The 27,847-nt window shown below is 47.0% G+C and overlaps 2 protein-coding genes across 3 annotated transcripts; both read left to right on the forward strand.

Moving 5' to 3' along the window:
• Nucleotides 1-1,833: 1,833 nt before the first annotated feature.
• SLC25A43 (solute carrier family 25 member 43) lies at nucleotides 1,834-21,894 on the forward strand. 2 transcript variants are annotated; one of them, XR_008578981.1, is made up of 6 exons: nucleotides 1,834-2,281; nucleotides 5,276-5,517; nucleotides 6,510-6,682; nucleotides 18,494-18,628; nucleotides 19,695-19,973; nucleotides 21,736-21,894. XR_008578981.1 is itself a non-coding variant. In XM_054839437.1 (5 exons), exons 1-5 carry the CDS (start codon nucleotides 2,010-2,012, stop codon nucleotides 19,896-19,898), a joined length of 1,026 nt encoding a protein of 341 aa, XP_054695412.1. In that variant the 5' UTR covers nucleotides 1,834-2,009; the 3' UTR covers nucleotides 19,899-21,894. The 2 variants fall into 2 exon arrangements, 1 of the variants encoding a protein (XP_054695412.1); XM_054839437.1 differs by having other exon boundaries at nucleotides 19,695-21,894.
• Nucleotides 21,895-22,149: 255 nt separating this feature from the next.
• On the forward strand, nucleotides 22,150-24,901 carry SLC25A5 (solute carrier family 25 member 5). The gene is made up of 4 exons (XM_054839438.1): nucleotides 22,150-23,053; nucleotides 23,170-23,656; nucleotides 23,773-23,913; nucleotides 24,516-24,901. Exons 1-4 carry the CDS (start codon nucleotides 22,943-22,945, stop codon nucleotides 24,671-24,673), a joined length of 897 nt encoding a protein of 298 aa, XP_054695413.1. The 5' UTR covers nucleotides 22,150-22,942; the 3' UTR covers nucleotides 24,674-24,901.
• Nucleotides 24,902-27,847: the final 2,946 nt, after the last annotated feature.

A 27,847-nucleotide genomic window follows, 5' to 3' on the forward strand; every position in this document is an offset into this window, starting at 1 on the left:
GTAGTCTGTGCTGTAGCTGCTGCTTCCAGAGAATTTTTTTTTTTAATTATTCTTCATAGAATCATAGAATCATTTAGGTTGGAAAAGACCTCTAAGATCATTGAGTCCATCTGTATTGGACAAGCTTTTCCTTCAGTACCTATGTATTTCTTTTCTTCTTTTCTTCATCAATCTGAATAAAGTATAGTCACCCTCTTTACCAGACAGCTTGTTGCACTGCACTTGTCTTCCCCTATAGATTCCTAGATTGAAGGCAAACAGGCATTCGTCAAGTAACGGCCGTATAGTTTTTAACCTGTGGCAACCATCTTACAGGCTTTTTTTTGTGTTGCTTCAGTGGAAGCTTTTATGTGGCACTGCTGCAGTTCTCTGTGTATATCTATCTTCTTCCCGCCCCCCCCCTTTGATTTAGACTGTATTTATGTTAAAATGGTGGCTAAAAGAAATAAAAATATAGCATATAGATTGTGCTGTGGAAGGCTGAGGTCATCTGCTGATTCATTTTGTCAGCCAGAACAAGTACATAAAAACTTGACTAAAAACATGAGTAATGGAAATGGGAAGACAGTGTGCAAAAAAACCTGTGCTCAAGAAGAATCTTAAGCTGAGGTTTGTCTTGTGCAGACGAGCAAGAAAGGCAAACTCCTAGAAGAAATATCACCCTTTTACGGTTAGAAGTCTTCTGTTTCCAAGCAGTATTAATGTAGAGCAAGTTTATACCCATTTATTCTTGTTTAGAATTCTTCCTTTAACTAGTTGAGTTTTTTTTCCCCTGCCTGGTGATTAAACACTTTCTTCCCACCAAGGAAATACAACACCATAAATAGTTGAGTTCCCGGCAACTGGAGAGATAGATGTCTTTTAGCTTGGTATTGATTTGGGAATTCTCTATTGGATCAGCAGCAGAGCATTCTTGCCAAAGGTGGGCTAAGGGGCATCTTCTTATACTGTTTTGTTGGATGCACTGTAAAAAGGTACTGAATGTAGACTAATTAAGGTTTCAGGGTTTTTTGTTTGGTTTTTGTTTGGTTTTAATATTGCAAAAATAGAGCAGACATCCTGTTTTGGAGCAAATCACTGCTACTTGCCTTCTTACTACCTGTTATCTCCTCACTCCATAGATCCTGGTCACTACCTGTATCTCCACTTTCTTCTCTCCCCTCCCCATGCCCTTTTCCCCTTTTCTCTGGTAGCACATCAACAAAGCCTGAACTGATTGACCACGTAAATCTTATTAATCATGTTCTCTCAGTTCCTCACTTTCAGCATCAATGCACAGGGCTTCACAAGCAGAACTCACCCATTAGGACGTGGTATTTTTGGCTGGTAGTGAAGGAATTAAACAGTTACCAACGGATACATTTGATCACAATGGAAATACGTTTAATTTTAAAAGACAAAGGGAAGTGTCCTGAATGCACCTAGGTCACTGTTGTGAGGGTGGGTTTTTTTTATGGTACATAAATGCAAATAATGTAATACTACATTAATTGAAATACAAGCAGGAGCAGCGAGCACTCTGGGTGCCCCGCCATCCTGGCTGCCTTTGCCCAGACCCGTCCAGCCCCCCGGCAGTTTGCAGAGTGCTGATGGCGGCAGACCATCTGGCTGCAACCCCCCCCACAACGCACGTACCGCACCCGGCCCGCAGCGCGGAGAGCGTTGCCCGCAGAGGAAGCGATGCAGGGCGGGCCCGGGGACCCAGGGGGCCGCTCCGCCCCGTACTGGCTTATGCCTTTCCCCGTCCCTGAGACAGCGCACCGGGGCCGGGAGCGGGTCGACGGGGCAGCGCAGCGCGGGGCGGGCGGGGCCTCGGTCACGGCGCCCTCCGGCGGCCGAGGCTGCCGGTACCGCCCCCCGCGTTGGCCGCGCCCCGCCGGGCCGAGCCGAGCCGAGCGGGGCCGGGCCGGGCCGGGCCTGGCGCGCCGCTGCGAGCGCCCGCAGTGCCGCCGAGCCGGGCCGGGCCGGGCCCAGCCGCGCCGCTCGGCCGGCCGGTGCCGCTCCGGGCCATGGCCACCTGGCGGCGGGACGGCCGGGTGACGGCCCTGCAGCGGCTGGGCTGCGCCGGGCTGGCGGGCGCGCTGAGCCTCAGCCTGACGGCGCCGCTGGAGCTGCTGACGGTGCTGGCGCAGGTGGGCACCTGGCACTGCCGGCGGGGGCTGCGCGGCGCCGGGAGAAGCCTGTGCCGCGCCGAGGGCGTGCGGGCCCTCTGGAAGGGGAACCTCACCGCCTGCCTGCGCCTCTTCCCCTACAGCGCGCTGCAGCTCGCCGCCTCCCGCCGGTAAGAGAGCGGCCGCGGCCGGGACAGGGCTCCGCGGGGACGGGTGCGCTCTGGCTCCGGCCTTGCGTGATTGTTACAAAAGAGGAGGGGATGGAAAGTGGGGGGCTTAGTCCGGAGGGGCACTTTAATGTCTGTGTCTCGGCTGGATAGCTAGCTGGTTGTGTGCCCGCTCTCCCCGTGTACCCTGGCTAATAACTTCATTTATTTAATTTATTCAGTGCGTGGCAACTCTTAGGGCCTGGTGATACGCCAGCTGCTGCTTAGAAAGTCAGAGATGTTCTTCAAATGATCAAGTCTTGGCAGTTGGTAGAGTCTCTTCTGCTCAGCGAGATTCCTTTAGAAATGAAGTTACAGTGCTACCTACAAATGCGACTGTGACATCCGTTCTTTGCAACCGATTTATTTTATTGATTTGTATGCTTTCAAGTTGTTCAAGTTGTTCAGTGTTGTCTGTATCAAAGAAAACAACAAAATCATGACTCAAATCTTTTACCCTGTTATGCAGCCGTTGTTATGCAAATTTGATCGTGTGTGTGACATCATTTGTTTTAAGATCTTATTTTTGATAATACTCAGACGTTAAATTAAGGTAAACACTGGAAGAACTGCAGCAGGATGGACATGGAGCCGTGCTGACCGAGCTCTGCCGACCTGCACTCTTTCCTAGGATTCCTTTTTTGCTGCCGGTATCTTTTAGCCTTTGAAAGGAGTGCCTGACTGTTCGCACGCACCGGCATGTTTTGCCAATTCGAGGGTTGGGTTTCTTTCGGGTCAGCTGTGTGCATGGTATGCACTTGACATTTCCGCCCAGCTGAGCGATGGGTTATTCCAGTTCGTGAGCCGTACTGGGTGGGGAGAAGCATGGGCTCAGCCCGCGCTGGCCAATCCGGCCCGCTGCGGCTCTCGCCCGGGCTGACGCTGTGCAGCCTCCTGGGGTTTGTCATACATCGAGCTGAGCAAGAGTCATCCTCGCGGCTCTGCCTGCGCCTTTCAGGAAATGATAGATGGAGCGACCCTGGAACTGGGCAGCTTTGTTGTGTCCTGCTTGTAATGCCCACGCTGGTCAAACAAGGGGAGGGATAATGGCAGTGGGATGGCAGAAACAGCAATTTAAATGTCATTTAAAGTTCCAGGAAAAGTCACTGTGTTGCACCAGTATAAACCAGTTGATTTTGAGCAAAATAGCTTCATTGTTTGTTCAGCTTGAAAGGGTGTATTCCCTTTGCAAGGCTGCAGTTTGTCTCTAGTTTGCAGAGGGTGTTCTTTTGAAGTGGAAGTAGGCTACCAGGAAATTAAATAAAAGCTGCCTACTTGATACGTTACTTGGGGATTTTTAATGTATTTTCTAGTGGGAGAATGGTATATATAAAGGCAAGAAACAAAAAAAGAGAGAAATGTTACATGGTAACTTAAGTAAAATGGCAATTGCAGAAGGGCGGTGGGCAGCCCCAGGAGTGGTGCTGGGGGGGTGCTGGCTGGGGAAGAGGGGGTTTAGCTGACTCTGCACTCCGTCTGCGCTTACTGTGCACGGACTCCATCTTTCCATGGCAGTTTTAAATGTTATCTGGGTGCTGCCTAGAGGCACGCTATCACCCTCCCCACGCATTTGTGCACGCACAGGAAAATCAGGCTGTGTTGCTTTAGGAACTGTACAAGGCGGGGGGGGGGGAGTTTATGCCCTTTTGCTTCTGCTTGCCTAGTCTTTCTGCTCTGGGCTCTCCAGGGCACAGGGCAAGTAGATGCAGGGAACTGTCATGCAGTAGAAAATGTACACTCATGTGAAAAAACATCAACTAAGCAAGCAGTGACTTGTAAATCTTTGAAAAATCTTTTGTTCTGGACATGGTAACACTGTGTAGTTTTAATGTAAATCTGTTGTTTAGGCAGTTTAGTTAATGCTTCCAGGTAGAATAATAAGATTCTTTACCTCCAGCTAAGATTCTCCTCTCAATTTTTTTTACTTGTTACTTGCTGCTGCCATGACACTTCTCCCTGATGTAGGAGTGCCTTGCGTGCATCGAGAAGTCCTTCTGTGCATCACAAATGCATGAGTTGCAGGTTAGCCTTTAAAATGCTGTGCTTCAATTTCAAAATTTCAAATTTCGACTTAACCTCCCGAGCATAATAGTGCCTGGACATAAGTCTCCTCCAAAGAAGTATCCCTGTGGACCTTTCTGTCCCAACATAAGCAACAGAGGAAGGTTCAGTTGTTCTCAGAAGGCCTGCGATGATGCTATCTATGTGTTTCTTCTTACATGATAACTTTGCCTGGGTGGGTTGGACCAGTGTCTCTCACTGATGAATGATAATCAGAGAATTTCTTGCAGACATGTTTTAAGTCATGGTAATTTTCATCCTGTAGGTGGAAGTATAAATGAGGATTCAGTGGTCAAAAATTACTTTAAAAGTCTCTTGCAAAGCAAACAAATTGTTTGAACAATTAGTCTCTGTATCTCTGAAGATTTTTTTCGTTGTTGGATTGGTGCTCTGGACCTCCAGCACGGTACCACAACTCAAGCTAAGTGAGCTTAGTCTGTGCTGGGAACTGTGGTGCAGGTAGAGCTATACAAGGTGCCTTTCAAAAAGCTCTTTCAGGTACTAGAAGTATTTTAGCTGAATAACACTAAATTCGAAGCAAATTGCATTTGCGGAGTTATATATTCCAGTCCCTGACTTAGTTGTTAACTATAACTTTTGCATGTCTGCACTTCTGTGCCGAGTGGATTTACCCAAAACCTCTTAGGGCTCTTAGGCATGTTTTTTGGACTCTGCTCGTGTTTGCCCGTTCACATGTTCTGTTTCACAGAGGTTCTGATGCTTGTGTGGTGTTATTTATAGTCAGGTCTTGGATGAAATACACATTAAAGTTTCAACTCCCGCTGCCAAAGTGGCTTGTGGGCAGAAGAACAATTACATCGAGAACAATCTGCCTTAATTTTTTCATGTTTTGTTCATACTGTCATTAATAGTACCTCTTTTATGTGCTTACGCTAGACTTGTTATACTTTTCACGGATGAGCTGGGTCATATTTCCCACTGGAGAGCCATCATGGCAGGAAGTCTGGCTGGCATGGTTGCAACCATCGCGACTTACCCCACTGACGTAATTAAAACACGGCTCATTGTGCAGAACCGACTGGAACCATCTTACGAAGGAATTCTTCATGCTTTTTACAAAATTTATCATCAAGAAGGACTCCTTGCACTCTACCGTGGTGTTTCACCAGCTATATTAGGTAAAATAATATTGGGGAAAAATCACCTCATTGCACATTGTTTATTGCAGCATTGTTTATTTATGTAGTGCGTTTGTTTGCTCACTTGATTTCAAAAGCAAATAGTAATGTTGTTCTGTAGAAGGTGTGTAGATTTACAAGGCACAACAATACTGATTACCTCTGCTGCAGCTGTATTGCTTCAAATTATGACCAAGTGCATGGCATTTTATGTATGGTTAAGTGTTCAACAAAATACTCTCTTCCTTCTTTTATAGATGTTCTAGTTGTGCTCGGATGCAAGATTTCCACCACTTAACTCTTAAAAAAAATTATATATATATACATACACGGTATTGCTAATTCCTATCTAGGTGTGAGAGTGTCACCCTAGCTGTTCAGTGAAAACAATATGAACAGTAATGTATAACTGATGTGAAAAGTGAGGATTAGTGATATTCTCTCTTTATGTGAAATGCCTTTTAAATTATTTATTTACTCTCCATAGCTTTTAAAAATGCCATTTAACTTTCAGCCCACTTTTTTCACAGTATGACATTATTAAAAAACGCATAATGATAATAATGTATAATCCCACTATAAAATAGGTGAGAGCATAAAACAAGCAAAAGAGGACAGAAGTATCCCTCATCAGCTTGACTGAAGAGGCAGCTCTGTACAGCTTCTAGGGTTGGGTTGGACTGAAGAAAGAGCTTGTCACAAAAAGAGATAACCTGGAGAAAGAGCTGACCTGTCATGAGACTAAAGCAGTTCATTCTGACAACATGCGCATTTTAATACATAAATATATGACCCTACCAGCACATTTAGATACTGCAATATGGGTGTTTGGTGGTAAACCGGTGACTAAAAAGTAAAGTTTTTCAAAATACTGATCTGGTTTGAGCAACGCAAGGTGTAAACTGGCATCTTTCTAGGTTATGTGATGAGCAGCTCTGTTTTCTTAGTGTGCGACGTGTTGATATAAAACTTGTGTCTGGTTTGCTTTCTAGGTGCTGTCCCATTTTCTGCGGGCTCATTCTTTGTTTACATCAACCTGGACAAAATCTGGCGAGAACCCATAGTTCATTTCACTCCTCTTCAGAACTTCATAAATGGCTGTGTGGCAGCTGCTGTGGCACAGACGCTTTCTTTCCCCTTTGAGACTGTCAAGAGGAAGATGCAGGTACGGAGCGTTCGTGTTACTGGTACTTTGTTATAGGTGCTTGTTGCAGGAGCTTGGGACAAGCCTGGCCAGGTGATCATGAATGCCGCTTTGTTTCTCTTACCAGAAAGCTACAAAGGTTTTGTTTTAGGTTGCTTGGGTTTTGGGTGGGGTTTTGGGTGGATTTGGGGTTTTTTTTGTCAGAGTTTTTTTTTTCAGTCTGAAAATTATTGTTAAAAGTGTGTTGTTAGACTTTTAAGTTGTGTTCAAGTACTATCATGGAATATAGGTATACTCTCAGACTCTGTGTCTTTAGCTTTATTTCTTTTCTTTTTCATAGCAGTTCCATCAAATTCTCACAGTTCAGAATTGACCTTCTGTCAAATACAGGCATTCAGTCCCCTTGGTGGTAGGCAGGATGAATGAGATCCGTGTCATTTTCAGAGCCTGCGTGTCTGCCATTTATGCCTGACCTACGTACTGGCAACCACAAGAAACTTGCACAGCAGGTATTGTCTGAAGGGTCAGGACTATCCTCATTCTTATTTCTGACTGCTCTGGTTAACAAGTGACTTCCCAGTTGCCAGTGCTGCTGCTTTCCTGGAGCATCAGCAATATGAGAGTTACTATATCACGTTACTATTTCATTGTATATTATCTTGCTGATCCTTTCTCCTGAAAGTTTAGTAATAATGATTTTAAAAAACAACAGCAAAGCAATGACCACCCCACAGCTTCCATCTCACTGACATAATTCATTTGATGATTTCGACTTTTCATTAGAACTTCATCAGCAGAGTGACAATGAATAGCTGTCATCATCTGGTGGCTCTCTGGCTGTGCCACATGAGTTTGTTCTTTCAGCCCAGTTCTTAGGACTGCAGATTTACAGGAACCTTTTGTGATCTTATCAAAAAAGCAGTCATTTGGTGTAGCGGCTTTATGTAGATCCCCTTCTCTCTCCTCAAGTGCTAGTCTGGTTGATAAGTCACAAGGTAGGAAAAGGGCAATGAAACTGTGAACTCCCCTCTCCTGCTCCCCAGGTTCCCTTTTTCAGACAGGGCTCAGATCCAGTGGCACAGAAGCCTTCGTTGTCCTCTCTCCGTCTCATAACAGAGGACTTCAGCAGAAGTAAGGTCTTTCATTAGACCAGCTCAGGTAGCTGATGTATCCAGAAGTCAAGTTTTAAGCTGAGGACTTTCATCTAGTATCTCATAAAATGTTTTGGGTGAGAAAGAGATTCTGAGCATGAAAACTCGATCATTTTTTTCAGCTGTATCAGAGGGTCTAAGAAAAGCAATTACTCCTTACAAGTCCTCTTTTTCTTTCTATCCTTAGGCTCACAGCAGTATTGTTGCCCTAAAGAATAAAGAAAGGCATTTACTGTGCTGTTTCCCTTTTAATATTTTCTGTCAATACATCAGTTACTCGAACGTTGTTTTCATAACCAGTTCAAAAGTAACTCTTAGTTGTAACTGGTGTGATGTTAAATTGTGTGTCAAGCTTTGTCTTGACAGGCAAGTAGAGAAGTGGAACAGGCCCATCTTTTGTTTCCCTGCCACTAGGCTGTACTCTTTCACCAAAGGGATGCTTTAAGCTTCTGTTTGGCACTTCTAGAAATAAGAAGGGAACTGGATTTATTGACTAAATCTGTAGGAAGTGGATATGCTAAAAATACTTTGGATGGAAAAAAGACTCAACAACAGAGAGGTTTTTTTTCCTCATAGATGCATTGCCAACAGCTGAATAGTGATTTTTCCAAGCTTAGAGAAACACCTCCTGTTCAGTGATTTATTCTGAAGGCATGGGAGAAGGCAAAGGTGTTTCAGAAGAAGTAGCTGCCTAGGTGTGAAAGCCCATAATTTGACATAAGTCACAGAGGCTTGTCCAGAAGAGACACCTGTTGAAAATCACACCCAAGCTGATACTAAGAGCTCACTGGAACTCATGTAAGATTACCCAAGAAGTTTGTTTTTCACAGTTAGCACCAGGGTATGGCCCAGCCTTGCAGGGGTTAGGTCTGCTTTGGGCTGACTTGCTGGCCTGTTCCGTTTGCAGGGTGGTGGTCAGAAGAGAGAAATGTCTAGGACAGCACCGGAAAAGGTATTGTGCAAAGGGACCTGGAAAGGGGGAGAATAAAGAAGGGGAAAACAGAGCTTCAAAACATTTCAGTGTTCTGTAGAAAACAGGGGAGCAAATACTTCTGATCACAGTTTTTGTCAGACATCATATTCTGATCAGCCTCCGTTCAGTGATTCCCCTTTCTGGCTGATCAAAAGGAAAAGAGGGGTGTACCAAAGCTGTCAGCTCCCCGCGGGCCTGGCATGAGCGCTCTGCAGTGCATGTAGGGAAATGCTGGCTTTGTTTTGAAGCTATGAACACTGGTGTTGGGTATGAAGAGGAACCCAGCACATTGCAGAGGTCAGTATGAGATTCCTCTTCCTTCCCTTCTGTCCCGCTGATCTGACAGATGGAGGTAGTATATTGCCAAAGACGACTTTTCCAGTGAAGGTGTTGGTGATGGGGACCCTGGGAGTTGTAAGACAGTCTCAGGAGCTTCAAAGACTCAGAAACTAGGATACAAGGCTGTCTTCTCTGATTCTGGGATGGAGTACAAGCCTGAGACCAGAACATCCAGTTCGGATCTGTACCTGACACGCTAGGCAGTCAGAAGAGTTAGCTCCATCCATCTCCTCATCCAGACAAAGCTTGAATTGTTTGCACAGACTAGAAAATGAATTCTGCTATGGGAGGAAGGATAAGGTGTTATTTTTAATCTCAGTTGTAATAATTTTGCTTCATCCTTTCTCATTTTACATATCTGAATCCTACACTTCTGACGTCAGCAGCTTCTGTCACTGACATCTGTGGGAGTAGGAGCTGACTGTCAGTGAACAGTCCTTCCTCTGTGTTTTGGTGATGATTTATGATGTCAGATTTGCTCTGTAACCATGGCTTCTTCCCCCTCTGCTATTAGAATTTTCTTTATCATATTTACTTTTTTTTTAACAAAGATGCTATGTTTGCTAAATATACTTGAATGGTTTTCTTAAAATAAATGTTAATTAATATGAGTGAGTCTTACTGAATATGTGAGTCCTCTTTGTTGTGCTCATCCTAATTTTATTCCTTTGTCTTCCTTTTTTCACTTTGCTCCTGATTGGCATGTTAGAGAATTAAGAGGTACTGTATGCATGTTTCGGCATGGAAATAACGGCTTTTGTTGTGCATCTGTAGAAGGGGATTAGTGAAGGAGAGGGTTGTTCGAAGGGATGTTCTATACCAAGTGCTCATACTATATCAGTTTCTGAACAAAAACTTACTGATCTTTATATCCTTCTGAATGTCTCATATTCTTGGCTTTCCTTCCTTATCCCACAGTATCATGTTCTTTGTTAAAGCCAATGTCTAAGTGATATTCAAGTACTGCACTTTTACCTTGCAGACTTACTTAAGTGCAAGAACACTTTTTTCTTTTTTCTTTTTTCTTTTTTTTTAAAAAAAAAACCTTAAGCAGGGAAATACCTGCCTATGAATGAGTCTGGGTCTAAGGGAAGCACTACTAACATGTTTCTACTTTCCCACATCATCTTTTTGCCTATGATGACCTTCATAGATGCACATTGGACTGAACTCTGGCATTTCACTAAGGGAAGATGAATTTAGAGCTGTTACATGCAGTAGAGCAGATTATTATTAGAATGACACCGACCCCAGGCTATGTGTAGAACTGAAAATCTACAAATAGGCAAATGGTCAGCACAAACTAATATCCAAGTTTGGCACTTCCCTCTGTGCATGTGACCCTCAGAGGTAGGCTCAGATACCCCTGGCTGGCACCTCTCAACTTTCGTTCCAAATTGACCGGTGACTTTGGCAGTTTTGTTAGGCAAAATGTGCAAAGATAACCCTAAAGTTTCACATATACTCCATCGACTGTACAGTTACTCCTCACCTGCTTACATGGACAAACTGCATGGTTTGCAGAAGCTCAGTCCTGTCCCCATATTTTTCTGGTATAATTTGTTTTTTTTTCTGTGACTACAACTTGTCTGAAACTCTCCTTTGCCAGTAAATGCTACTCAGGTGTAACTTTACTATCAAACCCTTGTAATACAGGAAAGCATACTTTTAGTCTACTCCAGGATTCAGCATATTTTTGGTGTTGACTGCACAGCAACCTCAGGTTGTGAGGACATCTCTCTGGGGAAAGCATTGTTCAGTAGTGATCTTTTTGTTTTAAAACCCAGGCTTTGAATTCCCCCCACTGCCATAAACAAACAGGCTCACTGTTCTTGGTTAGCGCAGACTGTTGCCACCCATCACCCAAGAAGTGGCGTTTTTTCCGTGACAAAAGTGAATCAGTTAGGCCTCAGCTGCCTATAAATCTGCGATGTGTCTTGGGTTTTTCTGTTGGGTTTTTTTTGGTCTTTGGAACACAGGATGCTATGCAAGCATGAAATCTGTTGTAAATGATGTAAATGCTATGAGTTCTTAGTAACCTGGAGATAACTGAGCAGTCATTCCCTTCGTGAGCTTGCCTGTTTAAAGTAAATGTAATCTTATGCCCTGTTGGCACATTTCTAGTCTGAAGTCAGTTAAAGTAGATACTGAAGTCTCTCTTTAAAAATAGTACTCTTATTTAAGTATTTATTTAAAAATAGTCCCCTAACTATGTTCCTTGCATGGTAGAAGTCAGTCTAGCAAGAACCCAATGGCTGGGTTATAAACAAAGCTTTGGGAAAAAAAATGGTAAATGTTCTTTAGAAAAGCACCTTCTCCCTGCTGAAATGAGGAGACAGTACTCCTGCGTTGCTTAAACACGAGTAACTTGCAAAGAGTGCTCTGTCATCGGAGATGGTCAGTGGTGCTGGCACGGCAGCCTCTGAACGCTCTCAAGCTGTGGTGTCCCTGCTGTTTGTGAGGTCTGTGTTCTTGTCAGCTGGGAATATGAAAGTTATTGGAGTCATGACCCGGTTTAAAAATAAGAGATCCTTTTTGGGTCGTGTGGTTCACACAACATCTCAAAAGCATACGTGCTCTCAAACTTCGTGCAGGGAGAGCCGTTAATAGTGAATGGCATGGGAGCCTCAGCCATGGAAATTTTTAGAGATGGAGCCGTTTGACCACACAGAGTGGCAAATTCCATAGTGTGGAAGGAACTTAAGGAGCAATGTAACTACTTTTAGTCTGATTTCCTGTGGAAGTAAGGCTTATATGGTTGCTAGCTGTCTGTCCTTGCCCCCAATAACTTTTGATCCTGCTGTCCGACTTCAACTAAACTTGCCAGAGGAGTGGAGGTTTCAGAGATACTAACTTCCTTCAAGTTTTGTGAAAACAAGTGCACAGATAGAGACAAAACTCCAAAAATATTTCACATTTCACCTGAGGGGGAGGCTGCAGTCCAAGTTCTTATTTTTCTTAGTACTTCTCCCTGTGATCTCACGCTCCCCTTCTCCTTGCTGCTAGGGTTCAGGCATCAGCCAGGACCCCATCCCCTGGGTGGTACTTGAACTTGGGACCAGCCTGGCTCCTCTGGTTATTAGCAAATAGGTAACAGACATCAGATTCTGATTTGGTAAAATCCCTTCCTTCCTTCTCTTTTTCCCTATGTCTAATGCTTTGAGCTACCATCATTTTTTTATTGTTTTGTTGGTGTTGCTATAAAGATATGTTATACTGCTTTCTGTGAGGCTGTTGCAGAATAATACCCTGCTGCTTTGGGAAGTACTCTGTCCAGTAAATGGTTGAGACAATGCCTGAAAAAAGCTGCTGAGCGTAACATGGGCTTTGCCTACTGTAGCAGCCCAGATCAGCTTTTGTGCATCCAAAAAAAACCTCAGAAGCATTTCTCTCAGATCCGCAGACTTCCACAGGAGAGAATCATGAAGACTGACTGCCTGTGAAGTTGAAACACTGAACAGTACTAGTGGAAAAATTGGATAAGAGGGAAAAATCGTAAATCAAGAATCAGAAGCAGGACTGGGCTGATCTAACAGTCCGGTCTGTGCCTTGTGACAGCTCGTGCTACGTCTAGTGGTCTTCCCCTGTTCATCCAAGGAGCTGTGGTGTGATAAGTATGTCATAATCGCGCTGAGGTGGATTACAGCAGTAGCTTAGCACTGTGGTCTGCTGAAGAAAAGCAGGAAAACACACTGTACCGATTTGAAATGTAGGAGGTCTGAGGGAGGGCAGAATGCAATTCTCTCCAGATGATTTTCCCAGATGCTGAAGTGGCCGCCACGCTCCCGGTCCTAGATTCGGTAGTGCCAGCTGAGCGTGGCCACCGGCCTCTTACAGCCCCCGCGGCTCTGTGAGCAGTGTGGTCTGAGTGAGAGCTCTTTCCTCTGCTTTGGGGCAAATCAGATGGGTTAAACTCGGTAAGCTCACCCAGCTGACACGGGTTAGGGTACGCTGCTGCACACACACAGCTGCTACAGCCATAGTTTTCAGTGTGGAGACAGTAACGTCTCCAGCGTGACAGCTATCGCTGCTACCCCTTACATGAGCACTCCTGCATCACTTACACAGGAGAGCCTTGTATGCATTCGTCTGTGCTTAGAATGATGTGCCTGTGACATGTAAAGTGATTAATTACGCAAAATACTCCATAAACAGGACCTAAAGCGTTATAGACACTCTCTTCTTTTATATTTGATTTGTTTTGATTTGGTGTCATTCCTTACTTCATCCACATAAGGGCAATGGAAACATGTCCTCTGTAAAGCCCCAATCCTGTAAAACATTAATTTTCTCCTCAGTTCCTACACAGACAGCAGGAGATGCGGGAACTCACGTTGCTATTCGCTGTGTGAAGCGTGGGACCGAGCTAGTCTGCCTAAGGGTTTGCAGCATTTTATAAACCAGTTCTAATGTGCATGAAAATGATGCACCTATTTGTAAGGATTGAGCTGAACTGTCATGAGGCATTCGGAAACCACCCAGAGGTGTCCGTGCAAGAGGTTTGCACTGCCTTGAGGAAAAAGCATATATATTCCCTATCAAAGATTTCTTCATCCTGCAGGTGTTAAAAGCAGGGAAAGGTTAGGTTCCGTAGCAAAGGAGGGATCTGCAACAAACCACGAAGCCTTGGGGTACGACAGGCCTGGCGATAGTGTCCTTAAAGCTAGGAGTCAAACTTCTGGGGAAGCAATAAACTGTGTTGCTCGCTGGGTGCTGTTGATCTCAGAAAGGCGAGGTGATTTGGCCCCAGTTCAGGTTACAGAGGAAAGGACAACATGTTCCTAGAGTGCAGGAAGCTGGAGGTCAGCTGCTCTGCTGCGCTGCTCTGGAACTGATTGCCTCGATAGCTCGTCATCGTTTACCTTCCCACGTGCCTGCATACTTTCGGCGGACTTTACCCAGGGGTACGTCAGCATTACCGAACCACTGACACGGAAAAGACCACGACTATCGAGTACGGAGAAAGGATTGATTAGCCCAAGAGAACGCATGTCTTTTTCTCCCCAATATTAATACTTATTTACATTTTAATTCTTATTTGAGTGGAATGAAATACTCTTTCAAGCATTCAGCCTTCTCTTGAGTGAAATTTCTGTTGACTGTAGTGGGCTTAGCTTGAAGGAAAACTAATATTTGTCCTTCAGTTTCCTTTGAACTACAGTTACGCTTGCCCATCGCATGTGTCCTTATTAACCCAGACTGCAAAGACTTCTTATTTTAGCTTCCAGATTAAGAGCATGAAATCTTGAGCTGTGTTGTGAAGTGCCTTCCTGTGATTTTTTTTTTAAATTGATCAAAAGTGTAGGACACCTGAATCTCTTGAAAACATATAAATAACAAGCAATTTTACTATACCATCAGGATAGCATACCACCTACGGCAGCTATTCGCCATTAGTTGATCTTTCATACTCTGTGCCAACAGTACTGCGTATTCAAAAAATAAATGAATAGCAAATATTTGTACCAAAAGCCTTTATGAACAGGGAAGGGAGGAAAAAAATACATGAATTGAGAGGGAAGTATTTCCAAATAGTGTCTGATACATGTACATTCAGGTAACAAGTGACTTTAACAATTAACTTGAGTTTTGTCATGATGCTTCATCCTTATTTAAATATTTTGTTTATATAAAAAAATGTGAGTGGAGGTGGTGGGAGGGTTGATACCTCTCTCTCAGGTTTGGATTGTTAGAACAGGGTGCTCACTTTGGCGATGTATCACAGTGACTTCATAGCCTCGGTGACTTCTGGATGCTAAAAGACTCTGTGAGGGAGCAGATGGAGCCAATTCTGCATTTGATGTGCTTTAATCATTTAGAGAACCCATTCTGCATCAGAGGTAAAAAGATTAGCAATTTAGCCCCGCTACTACTATGACTAACGACTTGGCGCTCTGTTCCAGCGCAGTGAGCTGTACCGTGTCTCCAGCCTTCTGGAGTATGAGACAGCCGTAACTGGGGGCGGGGGGGGTATCTCTTTAAAAATGTTCATAACAAACAGGTTTCCATGCAGCAGCCCGTAGTGTCAAGGGGTATCAAAAGAAAGGAATTCAAGCTGCTTTGAGGTGCGTGGCGTGAAATGTCTCTGTCATAAACCTGATCTTTTTGGTATGAGATTAGCTGTTTAATTTATATGGCATAGTAGGTTTCTGCAAAAAAGGTAGAGAAACTAGTTTGATCTGTTTGGTTACTTCCATTTTCTGGCTCTGGTGCCTTAGGGCAGTTGCAAGAATTGCATCGTTGCAGACATGCTGAGAAGATGCGGAACCACCCAAAACCCACAGCTATTTTATTTCATTAAAAATAGTGCCAAATGAAACGCCTTCCTAATTTTTTTCTGTTATTAATACATGTTAACTTTATTTAGCTGTGTTCCAAAATACGGAAGTTTTAACTACACACTTTTTTAGTTTTTAGTTTTCCTTTTGCAGTAGGTGATTCTGAGATTCTGTGGACAGTTGTTATTTACATATTGTGTCTAGGGTCCTCGAAACATACTGCTCCTGTAAAGTAGAAAGACTGGCAAAGCATCCTTCACCCCACAGACTAAAATCTTGAAAATGGTTGTAACCGTGGTGAATGTTACTATAAATAATCTTTCAGTAAATCTCTTAAGAGGTCAATGTCTGTGGGCAATTAGAAATCTGGGAGTTTGACTTACCTGTTCCTTTTTAACTGTCTTCTGGCTGTGTTTGCTGCATGCAACCCGCAGTGCGCTTGTTGCCTGTCTTGGTGTTGTAGGCAGGAGTACTGTAATCAGCCCCCTTTGATATGTGCCTTTGCAATGTCTACAGTAACGAAAGGGGTCAAGTCAAACTCATGCAGTTAATTCTGGCAGGTCATGCCCTGCCTACCACAAAGGGACTTAAAAAGGAAGGGAATTGCATGTTAGCAGCATTCCTGCTTTCCTGAAGCTTTTTAGAAACCTATCCCTCTTCACTGCCTATAACTTCCTTTACCAAAAAAGCTCGTGGAAACTGGCTGGCAGTCCAGAAAGCAGAACAGCATTTTGAATCCAGCTCACCTATGACTGCTGTTTCACTTTTAAGGATACTTAAATAATTTGGGTGCTCTTCTACGCATTCCTGGTGCTAATATCATCATTCCTAGTGGAACTGCTCCCTGAAGTCTCAGTTGCAGCACTCAGCATCTTCTGCTGTACAGTCATGAGAGCCTTTGAGCAGGAGGCTCTCAAGTGCTGTGGATTAAGGCTTGAAAAGTTATTTCTCTCTCTCTTGCTGTTGGACTTAGCTATTGCTTTTTAAACCCTTACACCCCTTAAGTAACAGAGCCAAGCAGACAGCTGAGCTGCCGTGTAGCAAATGATCGTAAGTGAACACATGCATGACCCTTGGTCAGGGTCTAGCTCCGTTACCTTGAACTACCTGCAAAGGCAGGGCTGGTAATACTGTAAAATCACAGCAGTTAAATCCCATAACGTCTGCCTCTTCCTAAAACAGGAAGCTGTGGGAGCTTGCACCACAGTTAGGAATTACGGAAACAGTTGTAGCCCCGTGGAGTTAGCAAGGCCAATATAGACACAAAGGGGACGAGCAATTAGAATAGTTGAAAAACTTTCTCCTCCACAAATATGATCCCTGTCTTACACATCAGGTACACTGTTGAGAAAGTTCAGAGAGAAGCAAATGCTTCTGTTCTCTCCTCCTTAAAGTGTAAAAGACCGTGGATTAAATCCTCAGCCCTACTTTTGCCTGGGGTAAAAGAGCCAGGACATGATAAAGGGGATCCAGAAGATAACAAATCAGGATGTGGTGGAAGCCTGTTGCCTTCTTTCTCAGTGCAGACAGCTGCTTTCCCAAAATCACCTCCCAAAGCCCTGTCAAAAGGAAACTGTGTGGTTTTACCTGTTACCTGCCGTCAGAAGTATTTCACACTCATTTCAATCATACACAAAAAAGTGAGAAAAAAATCATAAGTGATTTTTTTTGTAGATAAAGAAGACTATGCAGTTACTGTATGGGGTGATGAGGTGGTTTTTGGTTTTGTTAGCTTCTACATTTTAGCAGTAGACTTGCCAGTAATGCAAGGGGATGCAATGGCATTAAAACTATTTGATTAGCAGCTTCTCTTATGTACCTGGAGCATGAGTTTTGATCTGTTTCCATTTCCAGCATCTAAGTTGCCAAGTATTTGAAATGCTATAGCTGAGGCATCTAGAAAATGTCGTTACCACTTGTCTGTTTATGAGAGGCTTGTCATAGGCTTAGCACCTCTGAGAAGCTGTAGGTTAGTGTGGCCAAGGATGGAAAAAACGCTGCACCTCGTGGTGTTTCAGATCAATGAGGGGATCATGATACCCATATTCACCGATCAGTTAACTGTACCAGTCCTGTTTTTATCAAACTTCTGCCCTGTGGTGATCCATGTCCACGTGCAAGTCATCAACCTGGGGTCCCCACACACTCCTGACTGAGAAGTGTCACTTGCCGCGTGTTTGAGTGAAACCCTGATTTGCCGATGCAAAATAAACCCATGGCTGCATGTGCACAGATGGATGAGGATGGGATTATTCAAGGTCAGGTTATCCTGTCTGTGCTAACGCAGTAGGAGATTAATGAAGGAAGGATTTTGCTGTTAAAAATGACCCACTACACTTCCTCCATGTGAACAGACGCTGTCTATACTGCGGTTGGAAATGGAGCTGCAGTCTAGCAGGATGCTCCCAAGCTAACTTTAATTGGTCTGGATCAGCTGACCGTGTAGCAAAGATACGGGAGCATGGGCACCAACTGCACACCTACAGCCCTTGGTGGGCTTGTACGGCCTGGGCTGACATCTCTGTTCTTCCGTTTCTGCTGTGCTGTTGCTACTCAGCCTGTAGTACAGTTCGCCCTTCTCATTGCAGTGTGGCCACAGCCTCAGTGGCCAGAGTCGAGACAGCGGGTGGTTCTGTTCTGAGCAGAATTACAGGAAGGCAGTGTGGCTCCTGGGGTCAGCCCCAAGCTTCCCTCTCACAAGAGTGCTCTGCCGCCAGTGATGGGAAATACCTCTCCTCAGGCCCGAGCAGGTGGCAGATGTGAGGCTGATGCGTCATGCGGCTCTGGTTCGGATGGTTTGTCTTCACAAGGGTGGGATTTATTTCTAGTAGTGACATGGCACAAAAGGAAGTGCCATGTGAAATGACCACTCTCTTTCTCCTTCGTACCTATCAGAGAGTGAATTCCCTCCCTTAGTTTGTATTTCAAGGCAAAATAGCTGATTCTTTTGGGTTGATGGAAGAATCCAGATCAGTCTGTTGAAACTCGGCATTAAGTGTTCCTTATCTACCAGAATGGAGAAAATAATTATCTTTAATTACTTTGGTTTTCCTTTGCTTGTTCTAAATCCCCCTGGGTGTCTCTTGAACAGGCGCAGAGTCCTTGGCTTCCGCACTATGGAGCAGTTGATGTCCATTTTACTGGCATGGCTGACTGTTTCCGGCAAACTGTGAAAAACAAAGGTGTGCTCGGACTTTGGAGTGGGCTCACGCCCAGTCTGCTCAAGGTGAGGTTTTGCTTTCATCCCAATCAAAGCCTATCCTGAAGTAATCAAGACACATGTTTGGACAGTTGGGGTTATAAAGCTAATGACATGCCTTCGTACTTGTTAGCACCTCGTAGATGACAGAGTCCACGACAGAACAGGTATAACCTCAGGCAGGTTATAAACCAGCTTTGGGACTTGGTTTGGTCATGTTTCCCCAAACGTAAGCTTGGCTTCTGGATGTTACTACTTTCAAGTTCATTTGAATGTCCTTAGAGAAGGGAGTGCTGCTAACACACAAGCCAGGGTATGGATGTGTGATTGCAAGTAATCCAGTTACGACAGCTAAACAAGTTCTACTTCTAATCTGAGCTCCGGTAATTTGACATGTTGTACGAGCTGTAAAGAAAATTGCGTTTGTATAAGCCAGTTCCACTTTTGACCAGCTATTTGCAACGAGCTAGGAGCACGTGCTTATCAGCTACCGCAGCCCTTGCTGAGTTGAAAGCATGAAATAAAGCCCAGTAGCTTAAACAGAAGATAATTTAGTTTACATAAATACGTTTTACAGTGCTTCGGTAAAGATTACCTGCATGGAGTACAACAGGTCAGCTAATGAGTGGTAATTGAGTGACGTGATTGATTGTGATGGCCTGCCTGTGCCTGGCCCTACCTTGGCTGGTGTAAAGCCCCAGAGCTGCTGATGCTGCATGGGGCAAAAGAAGGAAATTGTTCAGTCACTCTGCTGTATGTAGAATAAATCACGTGTTTCCTAGTGGGATTTGTTGAGGTTGCTTAGGATTTGCTTAGGTATTTGACAAGTTGTGATAATCTACAGGCTAGCGCAGACCTTGTTGTTCACAATATTGTTATAATAATAAAACTCCTACTTTTAGCGTGCTGCAGGTGCCAGCCTAATTTGAGGTGAGACTCTGATTTTAAACAAATGAGCACAGCTCTATTAGCAGATCAGATCTGAAGTCCTAGAAGCTTCCTTTTTTAAAACATCTAAGCAAAGAATACTACCACTGAGTCTAACATATCACTTTTTTATTTTGTGTTGCTTTTTTTTTTATTATTTTATCAGATTGTCCCGTACTTCGGCGTTATGTTTAGCACCTTTGAATTCTGCAAGCGCGTCTGTCTGTACAGAAACGGTTATATTGAATCTCCTTTAAATTACAAGCTAACTCCTGGGGTGGACCAGAGTTTACAGCCACAAGAACTGAGAGAATTAAAGCTCCTCCGAAGGGAAAATTTTGAGCCAAGGAAATCAGCTCTTGAAAACTGACGTCAGAGTGTCCATTGCAGATATACACAACACCTTTCTTCAGGAACTTTGCAAGAAAGACATGCTGAACTACAGGTACAGTGTCTCAACAGATTGCATGGGTTTAGTACTGAGACACCAGCGCCAGGACTGAATGAATCTCGTATCTCATTTGCTGAATGGATACAAAGAGTATGAATATCAAGCATATACTGAAGAGGAGAGATGCAATTAGTTTGAAAACACTTTGCTATTGGAACTTGAAATGATATTATTCTAGGTGCTTTTCAATGCTGAATAGCCATTTTGAGATAAAACCACTTGCAGAGAGGCAAGAGAACTGAGATGAGAGTATAAATTGTATTTTAAAAAATATTACGAAAATTCAAGTGGATTTTTTTTTAAGTAGTCTGAGATACCAAGTCAGCCAAAAATGCTAAACAGTCTAGAATACATACAACACACAAGAATTTATACTGAAATATCTTTTTTAGTGATACTGTGTGGACATGGCATTCTGCAGATGCAGAATTAGCCCCAGTTCAGTCACACTCCAGAATCCACTCTTCAGTTTTTGAGACTTCCTTGAGAATAATAATTTTCTATGAGTCTTTGGCATAAAAATGAAAATATGCTGCTGCAACTGTGCTTTTGCTAAGAGAGAATTGTAATGTGCAAAATGAACTGTAATACACTGGAATGACAATCTTGCAAACTTAAGTGCATACTAGAAACTCTTCCCCCCTTTCTCCTGTGGTGTAACTGCATGAATTATTTCAGGCTTTGAAAAATAATTTTCCCGAAGTTCTCTAACTGAAATATTTCCTGAAAAATGCAGTTCTTAAATATGTTAGATATTTGAGAGCCACGACCCTTGTAATGTTGTTTCGGTATTCTTAAAGCTCTATTTTTATATTAAACTACTTTTTAGTTCTTGTGCACAGACCCAGGCCTAATGTGCTGCTCAGAACTTGCCAGCAGAATAGCACTGTGCACACAACCTGTGATTTTTCCACCTTAACTGCTGTGATCCAGGAGCCGCAGACAGTTTTTGTAGATAGGAACCTCTCTGCAAGACCACTAGGTTATTGCCAGTGCCAACGCAATGGATAGGCCTCTGACTGGCCTAGCGAGCTTTTGGGCAATAAAAGATCATCTGTTATACCTGGGGACCTGCGGTATTGCTCCAGTTCCTTTGTAGAAGTACAGCTATGGAAAAGCGCCATCCTAGCGCCTTCTGATAGAAAACCTTAAACCCCGTGTCCACGTGAGAAGGCGGCTCTTTCCTCTGCAGTGTGTCCCACCAGCCCCAAGCTGCGGCAACGTGTGAATCAGGCATGTGCACACCAGCTACGCTCCTGCCCGAGCTGCAGCAGCCCGGGCTCGGCGCAGGATTTGCCTCCTGGTTCACACAGCTTTTAGTGTGTGTTTTTGTGGCGTTTATGTCCCTGTTGGGTGGCAATAAGTAAATCTCAGAAACTGCTTGGTTAGGCCAGGTCACGGCGGGATGAGGCTCAGTTCTGCTGCAGTGGTGTTTCATAATGGTTTTCTTCTCAGAGAAATACAAGCATTTATAGCAAAAAATAAATGGCAGAGAGGGGACCTGATGGTTCGTGCATCACACCGAGGCTGTAAGTGCTTTTGGCTCTCTAATCAACCTGCCTAGTGAACGTGTTTCTCTGTGCCTCAGTTTCCCCATCTGCGCAGGGCAGGCAATAATACTGAGACTTATTTGAGATGTATGAATAAGGAGATGTGACTTGTGAGCACGTTGGGAAGGAACGGATTTCTAAAGAGTGCCCTTACCTTGTCGAAGCATACCTGTATATTTTTTTACTAATGTTGCATTTCTAAATAGATTTTAAAGATTGAGTGATGGGTGCATTTGAATGTCTCATCCGCTCTTCAAACCTGGTAAGAGTCAAGTGAGTCAAAAAGTTACCTTTAACTCGTTTCTAATAACACCTTTGTATTGTGATGTACTCCTGTGACCTATAAATCACTTACTAACCTTTTATCAACCAAGCCTCTACATTGTGTAATCACATCTATGCATGAGAAATCCCCCCAAAAGGTAACACTAAAATATTTAAGACGGCACCGAAACAAAGTCCTTCAGCGGCGGATCACTAACGTGTAAAATGGTGTGCGATCATGAAGAACCAGTTAACAGCAAGGCTAAATCACAGAGGCAACTCTTAGCTAGGTGAACCGTAGCTGAAGTGACGTGTGGGTGAGCCATGCGATAGAGGTGGTAGGTGGTGGGTGTGTGTCTGAGCATCTCATCGCAGCTGAGCTCAGCGCTGCGACTGATGCAGGGAATCCGTACGACGCTGCGCGACTCCGATAGTAACGGGAGAGGTCTCTGAGCGGGGTTCTCAGCTGTGGGGTTCTCAGCTGAGGTTCGGTGAGATGGGGCAGCCAGACTCGATCCGGTGCGCGTCTGAAGGGTGAACTCACTGACCCCCCTCCTGCCAACTCCGCCGTGCTGCTCGGCCCGGCTGCCTTCCGTGGTGCCTTCGTGCCAGCACCCGGATGGCGCAGAGGGGCTGGGGGGGACGACACACGCGGGCACGGAGGGCCCCGTCACCGCCACGTGGGCTGCCGGGGCGGGGGGGGAGCGAAGTGTGGCCGGGCCGGGCAGCTCCGACCCTGTTCCCGCCCGCGCGGCGGGGGGCTGGCGGGGTGCCCTCCATCCCGGGGATGCTGGCTGGACCCTGCGGATGCCACGGTGTGTGCCCCACGCGGGATGCCTGGCTGCGTGCGGTCCGGCGGATGCCGAGCGGGTGTCCCCGCGGGGATGCCGGTGTTGCCCCCCCCCCCCCGCCCGGGGAGCCGGCCATGTGCCCCCCGCTGGGTGCCGCGGCTGCCCCGCTCCGCTGCGGCGGCCGCGCCCCTTCCCCCCGCAGCCAATGGGCGAGCGGGACGCGGCGGCGCGGCGCGCCTCCGCTCACGTGTCCGCCGCCGTCCCTATATAAGGCGGCCATTTCAGCCGCGCGCCCCGCCGCCCGCAGCGCCGCCTTTCGCCTCGTCTCACCTTTTCTCGCCCGCCGCCGCCTCCCGCCATGACCGATGCGGCCGTGTCCTTCGCCAAAGATTTCCTCGCCGGCGGGGTGGCGGCCGCCATCTCTAAGACCGCCGTCGCCCCCATCGAGAGGGTGAAGCTGCTGCTGCAGGTGAGCACCGGGACCGGGGGCCGGGGCCGCCCCAAGGTCGCCGCAAGGAGAGGGGGGGCGGCGGGCCAGGGGGTCGCGGTGAAGCGGCGCTGACGGCGACGTCTCGGCCCCCGCAGGTGCAGCACGCCAGCAAGCAGATCGCCGCCGACAAGCAGTACAAGGGCATCATCGACTGCGTGGTGCGCATCCCGCGGGAGCAGGGCGTCCTCTCCTTCTGGCGCGGCAACCTGGCCAACGTCATCCGGTACTTCCCCACCCAGGCCCTCAACTTCGCCTTCAAGGATAAGTACAAGCAGATCTTCCTGGGCGGCGTGGACAAGCGAACCCAGTTCTGGCGGTACTTCGCCGGTAACCTGGCATCCGGGGGTGCCGCCGGCGCTACCTCCCTGTGCTTCGTCTACCCCCTTGACTTTGCCCGAACCCGCCTGGCAGCTGATGTGGGTAAAGCCGGGGCCGACCGGGAGTTCAGTGGGCTTGGTGACTGCCTGGTCAAAATCTTCCGGTCGGATGGCCTCAGGGGCCTGTACCAGGGCTTCAATGTCTCTGTCCAGGGCATCATCATCTACAGAGCCGCCTACTTCGGCATCTACGACACTGCAAAGGGTAGGTTGACTGAAGTGACACTACAAGGGGGATGTGGGGCTGCAGCAGGCCTGTAGCATGTTTCTGCAGATGCTGGTGGCTCACCTACCGTTCTCATCAAAACCTCTCTCCTGCAGGCATGCTTCCGGACCCAAAGAACACCCACATCGTTGTCAGCTGGATGATTGCTCAGACTGTCACCGCTGTTGCCGGTTTGACCTCCTACCCATTTGATACAGTTCGTCGTCGCATGATGATGCAGTCCGGCCGTAAAGGAAGTAAGTTTCTACCCCCTTGTGTCGGGCATCCCTGAATCAACAGTTGGTGGTGGAGCTGAGGTGAAGGCAGAGTGGCTTGGCTTTCACCGAGCCATGTAGTTATCCTCTTCTCTCATAAACAGCAGGGTGTGAGTGTGAGAGGGGCTGCGGAAATAGATGTCAGGCAGGGGGACGTGCATAGGTCAGTCTCTGCAGCACCTCTGTAAGGTTGTGTGCAAAAGTCAGATACCTGTCAGTAGGTAGGAATGGAAGGACTTGCCCAAGGATGTTGCAAGGTAGTGTCTCTGGGCCAAGAAGAGACATCCCAGTCAGCAGGCACGGCCTGGCTGACTGTGCAATAGCTTTTGGTCTGGAAGTGTTGGTGTCAAAGCAAACAGTAGCTGCTTTCTGCTCGAACCAGTCCTTCCAGTGTCTCCTAGGGGTAATGCAGCAGCAGCCTATCTCCTGGGCAATCTTGTCCTCTGATGCGCTAATACTGGAGAAAGTCAGTCAAGAAACGGGAGGCACTTGAAGTTATGAAGCTGGCAGATACGTTGGGCCATTTCTGACCTGGATGTTGGGGTCACGGGCATCTGATTGCTAATGCTGTCTGTCTCCCGCAGCTGACATAATGTACACTGGCACTATTGACTGCTGGCGGAAGATTGCCCGGGACGAGGGCTCCAAGGCATTTTTCAAAGGTGCATGGTCGAATGTACTCCGAGGAATGGGTGGTGCTTTCGTCTTAGTTCTGTATGACGAAATCAAGAAGTTCACATAAGTTATTTCCTGTTGTGAACTGGCATGTTATAATATGTAATCATGGACTTGTATGAAAACTGTCTAGTTACTAAACAGTGACGGCTGATATTTATACAGGTTGGCACAGGGCAATGGCAGCTGCCTGCCCTGTCTTTATCAAGTCATTCCTCCTGACAGGACCCAAATATGGTTTCTATTTCAGTCACTCCTGCTTAAAGAGTACGAAGAAATAAAAATCTTAAACCAACTTTCCTCATTTCGTGTTTGCTCTTGCTGCAGCGTGAGGGGGTGGGGGTCGCTGCGCAGCGATTGTAGAGGAGGAGGAAGATGAACCACCTCCATCCATCCTGCACACCTCGTTACCTGCTAACTACCTGTGCTCTCTGGCAAGTAAACAGTGCAGGCTACCGAGGAAGCTGCAGTGTTTCCTCCCCAGTGGGGGCCATTGGTGTGGGCTGGAATGAAGACAGGCAGCTCTGAAGGACTTTCCCAGCTGGTCTCTGCTGAGAGCTCAGTAACTAGAGAGGATGTCTGGTGTGCCACCAGTCCAGCCTCTGGCCTGTCTGCTCCCTGGGGCTGATGAAACCTCGTTCCTTGAAAGTGCCAAGTGCCTAAGCCTTCTGCAAAGCACAGCCTTCCCCATGGTGCTGAATGCCTGGGAGGCTGGAGAAATGTCTGAGGGGTATTTACTGCTGTCTGGAACAGCAGAGCTGGCATCACATACTCCGGCTTAGAAACTGAGCTACCTACCTGGGCATGTTAAAACCCAGCCAGAGAACATAAGCGCAGGTAATTGCTGCTCTTCTGTAGAACCCCTGGCTAGCCTGGCCCTCGCACGAGGTCGTACGCTGCGGGGATTTAGTAGCTGAGCAGAGACACGTGGCTCCTGTGCCAGGGCTGGGATTGCCAGGGAGGGAGCTGCATCCCCAGGCTCATCCCTTACCCCTGGAAGTTAAACTTGTCCCAGCCTCACGTTCTGGGGGAAAGGGGAAATTCCTTCATGCTGCTGGGGCAATTTGGGGAAAACACTGCAAGACTGGGCAATATGTGTGGCTTGGCCTTTATCCAGACATCTCTGGATCTGTGAGCTGCCCCAGTGAAGCTGCACGGTTTCTGCTCATGGAGCTGGGGTGGTGAGTGGATGCTCTCCTGGTCCTCTGCCCTCATCAGTGAGTCCTTTCTCACTGTTCCCACATCTTTGGTCCTTTCTGGCTGCCCAGGCCTGCTCAAAGTGGTTCATCTCAATCACTGAAACCAATCTCAACCACTGTCCGAGGCAGATAAACAAGCCCTTGTGTTGCAAAGGGCGGTAGTTGTTTTTATCGCTGAAATCTAAGTAGGGCAGCCAGGCATGAGTGCAGCACCATCCTGTCACAGCTGGTGTCAGCATGCTCGGGTCCCTGTAATGGGTGTGAAAGTTGGTGATGGCAGATGGTCTCATGCCATGCTGTTGAGCCAAGAGCCTTCGCTGGCACATTTCAACTGCCCCTGGGCTCCTGTGGTGTGAGATCCCTGCGATGTCTGGTGTGGAAACACAATGGGCTGAAAGTTTCCCCGTAAGACACAGAGCAATGCCACAAGCTGCAGGAAGCGTGCTGGGGGGAGCAGGCAGCAGCCTGGCAGGGAGCTGTGCCGGGGCAGCCCTCTCCTGCTGCACAAATGCAAGCTAATTGATTAGGGGCTCTCAGCTCTTATTGCCTCCTGCTGCTGAGCTCTCCTGGATTTCAAGGGCCGTTCTGAAAAGCTGCTGGTTGCTGTGTGGGATACCTTTTCCTCCACAGGGGATGCGTGACTGGGCTGTTACTGCAGGGTAAGCACATCATTTCTTCCTCCACATGATGGTGGGTGATAGAGATGCTGAGCCGGGCTGTTGTGCAAGGCTGCAAAGGAGCTGAGCTGTGGGACCTGTAGGTCCTTAGACCTACAGCATTTCACGCTGGGCTCGGGGTGTAGGGCTGGCATTGAGTAAAATGGGTTGTAGCTGCCCATGGTAGTTGCTGCCTTTGGGACTCAGGAAACAAGCACGTGTTTCACAGCTTTTTTTTAGCTCTGGTGCATGGGAGATGTGGGGCAGAGCGCACAATGGGTTTTCCCCGTACCCCACTGCTGGGGAGCACAGGCCAGCAGCCCCCTCTGGCCTGGGACCCCCTGGGGATTTAACCTCTCCCTCCTGGCATCTCCCCCAGGAGCAGCTTTATCTGCGGAGGCAGGTTGGGGAGGGGGGGGATGTCAATGGCTGCTTGTGCCTGCCACAGGAGCACATTACAGAGACATTAAGGGCTTTGTTCTTGTGGAGAAACTGAGGCACGGGAAAGGGACTGGGGCCAGTCAGCGAGCCAAGTGCAGTCCCTCCAACACGAGTGTTTTGCCCACCAGACTCTGCTGCCCCAAGGATGGCAGGGGCAAGGGGGGATTCTCCTTTTAAACACGATTCTCCTGTGGGGAGTACCGAACATCTCTTAGGTCACAATTTCCTCCTCGGGAGCGGTGCCCGACCTGGTGTATCGGGCCCTTTGCTGGAGGGAAAGGGTGGGCAAGCGCCTATAATGCCGCTTTCATCTTGGCCCTTCGCCCGGCAGCTGTAAATCACAGGCTTAGGAGGTGTTGATGCATCATGGCTTGTGCACGGGATAGTATGAAACACTTGTCAGTGGCTGGGGCAGGTGGCGAGCAGTGCTGGATGTTTGGAACGGCTCGGTGTGCAGCCTGGGCTGCCCACAGTGCCAAGGGGCTGTGGGATGGGGCTGCCCATGCTCCTGACCAGCTCTGCAGGGCTGGGACCTCACTGGCTGTGCTGGAGGCTGTGAGGACCATCCTTCGCCTGGAGGTTTGGGTGCCAGGCAAGGTGAGGCAGGGCCAGCTGCCCTCTTCCTAGGAGGATGTGGGAGGTGCTAATGGCAGCAGAGCTGGGAGCAGGGCTGTGGGGCTCGCCTCGGGCAGCAGAAGGGAGGTGTGATGGCTGAGCTTCCCTGCTCTCGCCTCTGCTGGAGACTGGAGTGGGGCCAGGCAGTGACTGGGGAGGACAGCAGTGTCCCCTGGTCCCCATCTCACCCCACATCTAGGCTGAGCTGTGGAAACTACAGAGGAGCATCATGGCCGGGGTGTCCCAGTGGGAGCAGGGGCGAGCAGGCACATGCAGGCAGGAGCGATTTTCATCCACCCAGCACAGGCGGGGAGCAGAAGCTTGGGGCAT

This window comes from Grus americana, chromosome 12 (genome assembly GCF_028858705.1).
Source record: "Grus americana isolate bGruAme1 chromosome 12, bGruAme1.mat, whole genome shotgun sequence".
Classification (NCBI taxonomy): domain Eukaryota; kingdom Metazoa; phylum Chordata; class Aves; order Gruiformes; family Gruidae; genus Grus; species Grus americana.

Bases quoted from the DNA above. Each gene is read 5' to 3' on its own strand.
- SLC25A43 (XM_054839437.1), top strand. From the start codon at position 2,010: ATGGCCACCTGGCGGCGGGACGGCCGGGTGACGGCCCTGCAGCGGCTG. The intron at 5,518-6,509 runs GTAAAATAATAT...TTTGCTTTCTAG, and splicing joins TGTTTCACCAGCTATATTAG to GTGCTGTCCCATTTTCTGCG. The intron at 18,629-19,694 runs GTGAGGTTTTGC...TTATTTTATCAG, and splicing joins TCACGCCCAGTCTGCTCAAG to ATTGTCCCGTACTTCGGCGT.
- SLC25A5 (XM_054839438.1), top strand. From the start codon at position 22,943: ATGACCGATGCGGCCGTGTCCTTCGCCAAAGATTTCCTCGCCGGCGGG. The intron at 23,657-23,772 runs GTAGGTTGACTG...TCTCTCCTGCAG, and splicing joins CATCTACGACACTGCAAAGG to GCATGCTTCCGGACCCAAAG. The intron at 23,914-24,515 runs GTAAGTTTCTAC...TGTCTCCCGCAG, and splicing joins GCAGTCCGGCCGTAAAGGAA to CTGACATAATGTACACTGGC.